Here is a 14,061-nt window from a genome sequence, read left to right on the forward strand (position 1 = left end):
AGCACTTTAACAACATTAAGTATAAAATAACGAATATTATCCTATAAGAAGAATAGTAATATAAATTTCACTATAAAACTGAGATGTATAGGTAATCCCTTACTATTATACAAACTGGTGTATGATTTATAATTCAGACCTTCAAAATTACAAAAAAGAAGAAACTTGGTGTTAAATGTTCTAGGTTGGAAGTAAATGTCACTGTAGACATAATAATTTAATTTGATCAGTACAAATATTTATTATTTCTTGTTCTACTAATTATATATTTTCACATTTCATTTTCAGGAAAGACAAACAATATTTAAGGAATTCTAAAAATTAACATTGAAGATTTTCTTTTCTTCTTCACCCTTTCTATTACTTGTTTTCAGAAGTTAAGTGAACTTTGAATTTAAGTCATCTTATATTCCTGTCATTCCCTTTATGTTTGAATCTAGTACAGAAGGAAGGTGTCAAAAGAAATGAAACTCCACTGAGTGTCTGGGGAATGTAAATATTTCTCTTTCTCTGCCCCAAGGATTTGTTTGCCCACATTTTGACAGTCCATGAAATCTTTGACACTGAGTCCTGTCAAATATTAACAACTTTGCCTCTGCCAAACAGGCTCATCATTTAGACTTTTATCTTTGGAAAACCAAAACCAAAACCAAAAAAACAAAAAAGTTTCATGTCATCCCTCAGTTCAAAACACCAAAAGATTTAAATGACTTAAAAATGTCACCTCGTCAGGCTGTGAACTTTGAAGTTCATTCAGAAATTTGTGGGAAGATTTACTGAAAACAACCTCACCAACAAACAATCTGATTTCAGGTGTCAAAAAATAACTATCTACAAGTTTTAAGACCATAGGAGTTTGATATGGTAAATTCTAAAATCTAAACCCCAAATGCTGATTTTATGTGACAATGTTCATGACCTATTTTTGAAAAATAACTCGATTTTAATTTTAGTCACCTTCTATTGCTGTCCATGTTTATAGTACTTCGAGAACTGACTATTCCAGTTTGCTGGTCACATCCGTCTTTTAATGGCGATACAGACTTTCCTCAAGCACCACGTATTTCTTTACTCTTCATGAACATGCATTTGTACCATTTCTAAACTCCTTCATAAAAGCCTTTCATCAATTTGCCCCAACTTAATCTGCGTATCAAATCACTACCAGTGTGCACGGCTCTGTTCTAGGACCGGGAATCTATTTGGTTGGTCTCCACACACTTGGCTAAGTTTTAGCTTCTGGACCATCCAATATGCCTCTTTGGAAAATTCTCTCACTAGCTATGGCCAAAGTCTTCTCCAGATTGCTAGCTCAAATCCAGAGTACCTTCCTAGATTTTATACTTGCTCTACTTTCATCTAGATTTCACTTACATTTTCAGTAGGTTGGACCATATGAATCTGCCGGTATTTAAAAGTTTCTGACATGTAAAAATGCCTGTTTCATCAAATTCAACCTAATAGAAGCGAATATTCACTTGCATTTATGCTGTATTGTTTTGTAAGTGGTCTCTTGGTGTGACATGTATACCCCCAAGAACTGCTATCTCCTTTTTACTCAATGCATCACAGCATGTTTTATGCCTTAGTATGCAACAGGATACATATTTAACAAGTACGAAGTTTTTAGGAATTTCCAAAAGTACTCCCATTGTGATTAGATTCTAAAATATCACCATGGAACACCTACCAGCGTTGAGCATAAGATTTAGTTTGTCTCATGAAATTAAAATTTAATCAAATCAACCAACAGTAGACATGTTAAACAGATTTTCTGAGAACATTAAAAGAAAAAGAAAGCCAAGCTTCAAAGACAAAATAAAACACAGGCTTCCTTCCTCCCCTCTGGAAATGACTCCTTTACTCAGGTGACTTTCCCACTACAGTTCTACAAGTACAGCATCATTATCATTATTCAGGAAAAAGATAGTGGACATATCCTTTGTATCTACTGAGAGGATATTTTCAAAAAAAGGAAAGACGATCTTCAAAGTGAAGTTAATTGAACCACTAATTTATGGTAATTTTTGTGGGAATAATTGTGAAAACTCAGCAGTCATATTTTTATAATTCTATAAAACTTTCTTCTTATGAGCCATTCGTTACCAACATGTTCCAATAACAATGGATATTAATGTATGAAATCCTTTTGGTTTAAACAGTGTAACACCTACATCTTGATTTGACATGTCCCAATAAGGTCTCTCTCCATAAGACATAACTTCCCACATAACTATTCCATAGCTCCATACATCACTGGCTGATGTGAATTTCCGGTACTGGATGGCTTCAGGTGCTGTCCACCTTACTGGAATTTTTCCACCCTGTTATAAAAGAAATTGAAATTTTAAATATGCATAATAACTTATAAATCATTTATAGCAGAGCTATAAAGCTACAGTTAAACATTTGTATATTTGGTTAGCAATTCAGCAGTATCACATCTATCCTTCTTGAATCTCTCTAAGTGTATTTAAAGTTACTAATCTGTTTTTAAAATGTCATCACAAGTTTTCATTTTTAAGGCGACTCAATTTAATGGGCCCTTAGGTGGTCTTAGGCCATGAGTCTAGTCAAAAGACAATGACAAATTAGGCAACATAACTATTAAAATGGAATGAAATATGGGGACTTCAACTAAATCCTCATGTATTTTCCTTTCTGCTAATTTCACAAAAGTTGTAAGAATTAGCATAGTTAATATTCTGTTAAAATCTATTTATTTAAAATGGGACTATATTTCTCTGCTACAATTATGAGAGCTAGCAACTAGATGTTATTGTATAAAAGCGAATGTTATGTATATGAACATCCTGCTATAAGAGAAGCATGTTGCCATTCTTATCTCACTTCTTCTCAGTCTGTATGTAGAGTGGAAACATAACGACAGTTCCTCCAAAAGGAAAAAAGAAAACCAGCAACAACAAAAAGCTGAGATCTATTTGCATCTTTTCCACTGTGTAGCTTTGTATTATTAAGTCCTGCTTTCTTGGTAGGAAAATCTCGGGAATATGAAGAGGTGCAGTAAGGGACTTTTCCTTACAGTCGTTGTATAGACAGCTTCTGGATCATCCTCTATAACCCGGGACAGGCCGAAATCTGACACTTTGCAAACAAGATTGCTGTTGACAAGAATATTGCGAGCTGCAAGGTCTCTGTGAACATATCCCATATCGGCCAAATATCTCATTCCAGCAGCAATTCCTCTCAGCATTCCTACTAACTGAATGACTGTAAATTGCCCGTCGTGTTTCTACAGGAAGACAAGAATGAGCATCCTTTAACTCTACTTTCAAAGGGAAAAATTACCATTAAAAATGTCTGCACGCTGGTAATTTACTATAGTATAAGAATTATTATATTATCTATAGAATATAGACATGTGTGAAATATAGACATTTGTAAAAAAAAAAAAAACAAGTGTTGATTCAACAGACAGCCAAATAATACAAAATAGACTTTTGATAATTGTTTAGTTATTTACATTGATATGTTATTTTTATTGCTTGAAAATAGCATCAGGTTACGCAGATCCAAAAGTATGCACTGATTTTTCAGGCGAAGGTAGAGAATGGAATATCCAAAAATACTATCTTTGACAACTAAGTGTTTTTCCACTTGCTAAAATATTATATAAGTAATCTAGAAATGTATAAGGGGATGAACATATGTATTAAGATTTATTTTCTCCAAGTGATAAAAAAGAGAAAGGAGACATTTTTTGATTAAAGGTGAAGAGAAACTAAGAAGTAGGAAATGATGATGCTGGCTGACTTTGTTTGCTTTTTATATTTTTCCCTGTTTTGTTATCGGTAGGAATATTACTTGCAACAAAGATTCTCTAAAACAGATGTGCCAGCAAATGGGATCGAGAGCTCTTTGCAACCAGACTGGCAACCATATATTTCTAACCCATTTTTAACTCACAGATTTCTCCAACTGAATTATAAATACAGTGCATGAGGATATTGATTTGAGTTGATAACCTTTCCAGGTGATGCTTTATTCCCAAGAGTTGATAGTTATACATAAATAAAAATTTCTCTAAATCTTCTGATTTCTTATAAATTTGAGTTGAGTGTATCACTGCAGATTATGTATGATCACATTCCATGTCCTCTTATTCTTTAGATTACTTTCTCCTTGTCATTTCGAAAACTGTTAACGTGTTTATATCCTTAGGTGAAAAGTCTCAGAGCAAAAAATATGTATGCTTATGTATTTAAAATTATCACAAAAATAATCACACATTATTAATTTTAAAAATGTTAGTAATTCTATTTTACACTCAGTGTTCACACAGCGATATAACAGAAATGGTTCCACAGGGCAGAATTGGGATCATCATGCCAATTACTGAACGGTTATCTCACTTTTTAGTCTTCTCTGTATTACTTTTGTATTTAATTTATAATTGTACTGAAAAGTAAAATGTTACTCTACACCATGTATTCAGAGTAAAGGGTTTCAGGTTCAAACTACACTTTATCACTTATGTGCTCAAAAAGTTCTAGTTCAATCCAGACCAGGATTCTGATCTTTAATTTAATCTGCTTTTTTAAAGGCAATTTTCTGATCTGTTAAAGTTTACAATGTTTATGGTTTATGCTGTGCACAATAGTCAACATGATAGTTGTAACATGGATAATGCATTTAATGGTAGGATAATTTTTTTGTTACTTACCCTGAGAAATGCATCTAGGGCTCCATTTTCCATGAATTCTATTACTATCATGACTGGTTTCCCTAAAATAAAAAAAAAATATATATATATATATGTATCAAAAAAAGTGTATCTTAAGGAGCCATAACCTAAACTTCAGGCTTATTCCCATTCTCACCCTCAATAAAATACACGGTGCTCTTCTGAAAGGCTGAATGGGTGAGCTGTGAGTGTTTCTAATGTCCCAGTGCTGCTGCTAAGCTCAGTTATTAAATATCTGTTTGGAAGATGGTTATGATTAACGAAATTAAAGAACAAAGTCAGTATGTTCTTCTGACTCCTACTTTGTGAACAAAACTCAGAGAAAATGACACTTTATATAAAATGTACAAACTTAGAGTGCATCACTTTTATGGCCATTGAAGCTAAATGAAAATATCAGTCAATCTGTCTGTTTATCAGATTTATTCTTTAACTCTAATCCTGCCTTCACTTATCCTGATTTCTTCAGAGGTAATAACATAAATGAAAAATTTAGTCCATTATATACCAAGAAAAACAACCCTTCATTTAGAATATGCAACAGGTTCATAATTTGAGTTTTTAATTAGGTACAAAATAACACTAATTTCTGACAGTCCACTTGATAAATGAAAGGTATCAATATCTACCTCGTGTAACCACCCCTTCCAAATGGACGACATTTGGGTGGTCAAACTGCCCCATGATGCTTGCTTCACATAAAAAGTCTCTCCTTTGTTTTTCTGTGTAACCAACTTTGAGGGTTTTTATGGCTACTGCAACATCTCTTTTCCCTGGAAGTTTCAGACGACCACTGCAGACTTCTCCAAATTCTCCTGAAGTAATAGAACAGGCAGGTGTATGTTAATCTCAAAAATACTTCTTCGTTCATAATAAATGCATAATACTAAAAACACTTCTAAGCTTTGCTAAACTATCTGTTACACAAACTACAATTTTTTAACTGGATTAACAAAAACGTTTTTAGAAACAACCTTTAGATTTGAATACAGGATACAATGTACACTGGCGGCTAAAGCCTAAGGATGCATTTGCAAATTCTAAGCATTGCTATTGCTTTTACGGTTTGAAAAGCAAGTATTTTTTAGATTTCAAAGTCTGAAATTTGTATGCACTAGGACTGCTAAATCTAAGAGAGTTGAATCCAAAGTGTATAATTACTATGAAAATATATTGTATACAGGGGTCCCTGGGTGGCTCAGTTGGTTAAGCATCCGACTCTTGATCTCGGCCCAGGTCATGATTTCATGGTTTATGAGTTCAAGCCCAGTATAGGGCTCTGAGCTGAAAGTATGGAGCCTGTTTGGGATTCTCTCTCTCCCTCCCTCTCTGCCCCTCCCCCACTCATGCTCTGTCTCTCTCAAAAAATAAATAAATTCACATGTAAAAAATATATATTGTATATGTAGAAAATAATATTCTTTTTATATAAGTCACACATCTTAATTTTCTGCATGGAATTAAATGGCTGACTAATACCTACAAATGCATGAAAAAAAAAAAAAAGGTTAAAAAAAAAAGAATCAAAAAAGGTGAAAGCCTGGCAGGAAGATGGCAAATCAAGTAAGAGGAAATGTAGATTCCAACAAAATTCAGGAACATTCTCATTTAAAAAAAAAAATACTAAGTCATTTCTTAAACAGCAGGCCAGAACTATTGTGAAGTAGCTTATTGTAGAGCAATATCTTAAAAATCCAACAGAAGACAAAAGATATACAGATTTTCTGTGCCACATGCTTCTTTTTCATTTTTTTTTTCTTGAGATCTCATAAACAAGTACAGCCTCATTGCTTCCAACAGTTCAGGTGAATGCAAAAGTTCTATACTTGAGGTATAATTATTTGCCTGTCATTATGATGTATGACTTTCGATCCTGGCTAAATGGAACAGCTGAACAAGGAAGCTACAACAGCCTTACCTGCACCAATCACACGCTCAATTTTAATACAGGAGGCATCTAGCTCCTTGGCGAATTGATGGACAGCTCTATTTGGGTCCTCATAGGTTTCAGGGTCAATGTAGGTTTTGGTGCCTGGAAATTTAACTGTAATGATGTAAGAAAGCATGACTGTGATGAAGCAAAGCACTTATTGTGCAGTCAGCCCAGGAATTTCATTATGCAGAGTGCTCCTTGGAACAGTGAACTTGCTTCCACATCACCTGATTCACAGCAGTTTTAACAGACTACTTCGGTCTGTTGGCGTATAGGTATTATCTGCAAGCTTCTATAGGTAACATAGGATCCAGCTCATAGGTTACTAACTGAATTGCTTTTCCAGTAAATCAACAAAAGACATCACCAAAATTCTCTGACATGACTCTTATCAGACTGGAGGTTTAATTAAATTCGCTGCTATCATGGCATAGTTCAAGCCATATTGAGGTTTGTAATGGACTTGGAAACACATTTGTAAATCTATCAGTCAGTCAATCAATCAAATTAATACACTGGGAAAAGAAGACATTTCATTTACAGGTAGCCTACTACACTGACAGCAATATTAAAAAACATTTAGACATCTTACTTATTCTTTTGATTTATTTTTGTAAAGACCAACCACCGTTGACATATACATAAAATTAGTACAAGATGTGAGGGACCACTATCACAGAATCAGAGAGAAATCTACTAAAGACACAGTTTCATCTTCACCTTGAAGGGCAATAGAGGCCAGATGTACAAAATGCAGAGTAAAGTTAGAAAATTTACAATATTCCTGGGATCTGCTAACCGTGGATGACAGCAATTTGAAAGAGGAATGGTTTCTATGAACTTTCAAATATAAGGCTCTGGAAGGAGGTAGCCAATATGCCTCAGAAAAGGTAGTCAAAATTCAAACAACATAGAATCATCTTAAAAGTTAAAATCTTCTTAAAATGCACCCAGAAGCATGCAGGTAACAGATAATGCTATGTCAACTTTAAATCAAATTCAATTACAATAATGTATTCCAAATCTAATCATTTGGTTAAAGACAAAGATAAGATAGATAGGCATATATTTGGTTATATTAATGCAATAAAAAGAATTACACTATATCCTCAAAAAAACTTTATTGTTTTAACAAAGCCACTGAACAATCTTTTCATTAAATCTTACTATTTTGAGAACAATATATTTATGTATTACACTGCAGCCTAACTGTGCTTATGTCATCACATTATATTAAAACTATATTTAAAAAATAAACACATAACAAACAAAAAGAAGCAGAATGTATAAAGGAAAATGGGATTTAAAAATCTTGATTTATTCTGCTGTAGTTGATTGTTTATCCAAAATTGATTGTCTTAAACAATTATTGTTGCAGTTTATAAAACTGACAGATGCTCATTTGTTACTAAAGCTGAACATGAAAAAAAAAACACAAGAAGAAAAGAGAGAGGGGATAGAAAGAGAAAAGAGAGAAGAAGGAGTACAGGGAAGAGGGGGGGAAGAGAAAAAGAGAGAAGGGAAGAAAACAATAGGTTAACCTCCTAGATTGGCAGGCAGATGGAGAATGAGCCATCTTCTCCCTTTCCATTCTTTCTTTCTTTTTTCTTTCTTTCTTTGTTTTGTTTTGTTTTGTTTTGTTTTGTTTTGTTTTGTTTTTGTTTTGTGATAAGGGAGCTAGATTGGAGGTAACCTTCTGCATCTCAAATGGGTCTCTGATGGTTCTTTATTCAAGCTGTCATAAAACATTTTGACAGGCCAGAGCAATTTTGGCATAAAAACATGAAATACTGCCCAGCTTGGATTCAAAGACATTGTTCGAAGAAATGGTAGGAGGAAACAAAATGTAAATTGGAATTGCTTCACTAAACTTCTCCATTGTGTTTATATCTTTAAATGTAGCACTCGGGGCCATGGAGAGTCGAGGGCGCCTGATACAAATGACTGGACATTCTATTAAATTCAGTGCTCTAAAAGCTAGTTAAATGGTTGCTTTCATGTTTCTGTAAAAATTCAATCTGGTGTCTTAGCACCTAAGAAAATTGTCTGTATACTAAAGAAATAAAAGGACACCAACTTGTAAACAGCTGGTGACCATAGAGTCGTACTTTACGTATTTTAGATACAGCTATAAAATCAAATCAAGTGCCTGGTCATCAGATGACAAGAGAAGATACCTTTGTAAAGAAGGTGATTCAAAAATATCAAGGATTTACTAGGGTAGGATATTGCTAAGTGCACTTCAATTTTTCATTATTCATCTAAAACGGATGCTTTAAAATAAGGAAAACGTTGACATATTTCTGAATATTCTGGTTTCTTGTTTCTCTCAATTTAAGAGAATGAGCTTTTTTGTGTGTTAACATCTCATTGACATTTCTCATGAGTGTTAAATAACTTAAAACCACCATTGATATTTTGCTCTAGAGGTGAAAACGGTTTATATATATATATACATATATATATATCAGGCTTATCTTGTCTATGTCAGCAAGTAAACATGCAGCTCTATTTTTTCTAATTACAAACTCTATGTCAAATGTAAAAAAAGCAAATGGCATCAAAATATTGAAACTGAGTGATGACAATTTAGCATACGGCTATACAACATGTTTCAGGTAAGTCACATTTCAGTTTACCTTCTGCATAACCTAAAAGTTAAAGGCAAAGAAACTAAAATGTATTTGATAATTTGGGGATGTCTCAGACGTATTCAGTAAAGGAAAGAAAAGTGACAAACTGTTGAAGGTAAAATTAAATGATTCTGTCATCAAATTGTTCACAAATGGGTAGAATAGGGGATTTTAGGAACTATATGTTACTCTTCTACATACATTTAAAACTAGTTGTAAAAGTTTAGGCATTCAAGTTTCAACTCGCTCTTTTCTGTTGGGGAAGTGTTAAAGATATTGTCTCCTGTTGTAAAAGAGAGAAAAAATGTACCCTCCGTTTTTTTCTGTGTATCTCTATAAACTGCCTGTGGCACTCTCATCACTGAGAATCACAGTAACGATAATAATAGTGCTCCCAATTTGTGTCTTTAAACCATGCATTTTCTTGATTGATGTTTATACATTTTTTGTGATGTTAGGATGGGTACATGACAATATCTTCTTAGATACTAGCATAATAATTTGATAAATAACATAATAATAGATGTAACTCATGGGCAAATTAGAACATTTTTTTCTCCAAGAGCAATCTTAGTAAAGATTATGCTACCAAGAAAAATAATAAGTGAAATTGTTTTTTAATATTTCCAAGGATTAAAAATAAAAATGATGCACTTGGATATGAACATCATTAATCATTAGAACTAAAACCATATGATTGTGAGGTTTTTTCCTTGGCTAGAGGAAGGAATAACATTTATTTGCATAGCTCTCATTTTTTCACTTGCCATCCACATTGCAATAGGAATAAAATTAATGCAGACGGGCATCTATTTTCTTTGGTTTCCCAAGGTCTCTTCTGAATGTGATTTCCAAAATGAATGTTTAAGAATCAGGGAACCAAAATCCACAGAAAAAACTGGAGGAGCAATCCTATTATTCAATTTATATCTGGGGAAACATCTATCAGACAATGTATAGATAGTGGCTGAAGAGAAGAAGGCTCCTTAGCTTAGGCTGTCATGGTAGCATCACTCATTGGGTGGGACAAAGGGTCTATCCTTCTAAATGAATTCCTTCACTAGAATATGGGCCATGCAACATTTAATGGATTGTTGTTAGAATGGTATGAAACGCTTGGGCAAAGTTTGCAAAAGGAAAAACTGTGACATAAAAGCAGCTAAATATCCTGCAGTTATACTAAAATTTCTTACGAGAGATTAAATTTCTGAATATATTTTGTTTTTAAAATTCACATCATATGATTTTCATTCTAAATATCTCGTTCAAATGCTTTAAAGCAACATTTTGAGTTCATTAGGTACTTTCAAGCATGATACATTAGGAATTTATTCATGCCAATACTAACAACCAGGTCTCTGTATTAACTGGGGTACAAATAATAATAATAAAAAAAAGCCAAACACTTACAATGAAAGTAAAGTTCTTCATCCCCTTCTTGGTCAGCTTTGCTATAACCACAGTGCCTAGGAAAAAAAATCAAATTTGTGATGATCTCAAACAATGATCTTACTTTATATATTTAAAATTCAGTACAATATACCTTAATTCCTTAACTACTTGCTAGTTAGAGCAATAAACAACATGCAGAAACTTCTTGCCCATAGTTATGAACTCATTAATAATATAGTAACTAATATGATTAAAAAACATACAGAATATAAAGTCTTGGTGTGAGACAATGTAGAAGGAACATACTTCACAGATTTAGATTTATCAATGAGTGAATAATTGTACTTTCTTCTGAAAAACAACGACAACAGCAGATTTTAAATGGTTTCCACAAACCATTAACTAAGAGAGTGAATTTCTCCCTAGGTATCTACTGTATTTATAATGAAAACCTAGCTGAATGTAACCAATAAAAATACACCCAATAGCACTTACAGTACTCATTGCTCTTAAACTAAAGGCAATGAATGATTAAGCTCACACTGTATTTGACCTTGAGAGAATGGAAATTTATTAACCTTTAGTATCTCATCCCAAAGAATGTTTGCATTTAGTATCTAACATTCTAATACACTAAATAGTAAGTAATAGGCTGACATAATTCTAAAAAATCAATACATTCTGTGTTAAAGATTAGAACAAATCTGTGTTCTACCTTCTCCCAATAATGAAGCCAAAGACCATGAACACCAGAATGATGGTCCCTGCCACTGCAACCACAGCAATGATAATAACGGGATTCTGTTCACTGGAGACCGCTGTTGCTGTAAACGGAGAAAAAGAGGCTCAGAAACACTCAATACCATGTAAGAACTTGAGAGGGTAAACAAAATCTTATGAATAAGAGGTATCTATGCTATTTAATTTACCTCTAATCTTAAATAAATGCATTACATTGTAATGATATAGATTTCAATAAATGTTTATTTTTTGCATTTTAAGGGCATGGTAAGGACAAACTTTCATCTGTTTTATATTCCTCAGTTATAAAAGACACCCACAAAATGCCTTATTGAATGGCTATCCCCTGCTTAGTTGTTGAAAACTTAGTTATAACTCAACAGAGAGAGATCTTTGATGTACAGTTGTATTAAATCTCCATTTTTTCCCCAGCAAAGTATTTGATCTCTGTGTGTCTTTTTCTCATATGTAAAAAGGAAACAAAACATATACTCTGCATTTTCCAAAGCAGAAAAGTGCTTTATCTCTCATATCATCAATATAAAATAAAAATCATCATGGAATCATAGAAAATCATCATGGATTTATAATCTATCATAATTTAGGAAAAAGATGAGCAGAATCATTTGTTCTAATTTGACAAAGTATGCAATATACACATTTGAGAATTTAAGATTACAGAGGAGGTAGGCTATTTATGAAAGAGCAAACATTGCACGAGTACTTTAAAAAAACAGTTTAGTATTATCTAATTGCAAAAACCTCCTGTGCAATGCTGTGATTCTTGTATGCCTCTTAAGGCAAGCCCAGCCGGACCTTTCTGAGAGTCTCTTTGGGAACAGTGTGTGTTTCCATGTCCTTCAAAACAGACTGATTCCGATTCTTCAAGTCACAAGGCCTTCTCACTTCCATTTTTCCAAATTAGTAAAGTTTTACTTATACGAGAATTCGTAATTGTCATATTTTCCCCAGAGTATTATATTTCTAATACTATTACAGACTTGATAAAACAAAGGAATACAAAAACAACAAAATGTATATTCCAATGAATGATCCAGTTGCAAAATGCCATTTAACATATAATGTCAGGATAATATAGTTTGCTTATTGCTGAAACAGTCAACAGCTGCAATCTTTAATATGAGGTAGGATGGAAAATACTCCTCTTTCTTGGTGGTGGCAAGGGACTGAGTCTCCAGAGCGGTAAATCATACGTAGGCAGAGTAGGTTTTGCCACAATAGGCTGCGTAAAGTTTTTTCTGATTGGCTTTTCTCTGTTTTATCTATATTTTCCCTTTGACAACTCATTTCTTAATTTTGTATACCTATGCTAACTGTACATAGATCTTAGATTGAAAAACAGCGAGGTAGGTCTGGTGTAATGGTTTCCAAACAAAGGTGTATACAGACTTCCTAACTCAGCACCTGCTGATTTACTCCCTGAGGGAATTAAACAAAGTGGGGGCGGGAGGAAGAAGAAAAAGAAAACAACTTTTAGACTTTGATTTCTGAATTGCAGCCTATTATTATTCAACAAAGAAAAGACTTGAAGTATTGTTTTTCATTTGGGTTTTAAAAAAAACAATTTTATCTTTCTCTCTCCTCTCTCTCTCTCTCTCTCTCTCTCTCTATATATATATATATATATAGTAGTTCTGTTCATGAGGGAGGAAAAAATTATACACGTATGTGTAGAAATTGTTTCCATCCAATCCATGTGCCCCTGGGTCTAATTCTTTGCTTGTCTTAGGCTCAGCTCTGCCTTAGCTTCAGAAAGAAAACTCCAATGAGAAAACTGAATGATGATTAGAATTTGTGAATATTTATACGTTTTTCTAGATAGTCAGGGTCACACTTTAATCTTTCCACAGTCAACATTTATGGTTAATATTTTCATCTATTTCATGGGTAATAAAAATTTAAAGTAATTTGTAAGTGTCACAATCACCACACCATGGTTTCAAAATTGTAAAAACATCAGTATTGACTCTGAATAGACAGGGATTTTAGGATATATATGCAATAGAATAATCTCTTTAATTTCTCTATTCAAACACTGCTCCAGTGACCTCTTTGACGGCATCTCTTTTGCCCTCCTTCCAAGCATAGTGAATCACTGTTTCCTAGCACTCTGATAGGATTGAGCCGTGCATTCCACCAGTGCTGAACTGTATGGCAGTATTTGCATATAAGTTTCTGTCTTTCACTAAACTTTAAACAGAGCATTACTGTGTCATATGTCTCTGTGCATCCTTAATTCATACCTCAGCACCTTGTGCCAAATCAGCAGTTCTCAAAGGATGGTCTGTACACCTAAGAGTGCCTCAAGAGTTTGATTTGCAGGGTCAAAACTATTTAATGTGATACGATGTTATTTGCCTTTTTCACTCTCATGTGCTCACAGGTGCACAGCTGAGTTTTGCAGAAGTTACATGACATGTGACAAAAACATTACTCTGATGGCTAATGAAATGTGTGTTTGTGTGTTTTATTAAAAATTTCTGTTTTAATTTCTAATGGTGAATATCGATAGATATAATCCAAATAATCAAAATGTCTTTGGAGATCCTCAATATATCTCTGTGTGTGTGTGTGTGTGTGTGTGTATTTTTTTTTTTTAAGTAGGCTTCATGCCCAGAGTGGAGGGAGCCCAACGC

The 14,061-nt window shown here is 33.5% G+C and overlaps 1 protein-coding gene across 5 annotated transcripts in view; it reads right to left on the reverse strand.

Moving 5' to 3' along the window:
• Positions 1-14,061, reverse strand: part of EPHA7 (EPH receptor A7) — a 171,837-nt gene that overhangs the window by 12,405 nt on the left and 145,371 nt on the right. For 2 of the 5 annotated variants that reach the window (XM_043591954.1, XM_043591952.1), the window contains exons 8-14: positions 11,379-11,487; positions 10,682-10,737; positions 6,624-6,737; positions 5,335-5,520; positions 4,685-4,746; positions 3,044-3,253; positions 2,175-2,324 (exon numbers count right to left, since the gene is read on the reverse strand). In XM_043591954.1, the coding sequence (XP_043447889.1) occupies positions 2,175-2,324; positions 3,044-3,253; positions 4,685-4,746; positions 5,335-5,520; positions 6,624-6,737; positions 10,682-10,737; positions 11,379-11,487 (887 nt within the window). Of the gene's footprint in view, positions 1-2,174; positions 2,325-3,043; positions 3,254-4,684; positions 4,747-5,334; positions 5,521-6,623; positions 6,750-7,226; positions 8,053-10,681; positions 10,738-11,378; positions 11,488-14,061 lie in introns of those variants that run through there. The other 3 variants (XM_043591953.1, XM_043591951.1, XM_043591955.1) reach the window with 2 other exon arrangements.

This window comes from Prionailurus bengalensis, chromosome B2 (genome assembly GCF_016509475.1).
Source record: "Prionailurus bengalensis isolate Pbe53 chromosome B2, Fcat_Pben_1.1_paternal_pri, whole genome shotgun sequence".
In the NCBI taxonomy this organism is placed as follows: domain Eukaryota; kingdom Metazoa; phylum Chordata; class Mammalia; order Carnivora; family Felidae; genus Prionailurus; species Prionailurus bengalensis.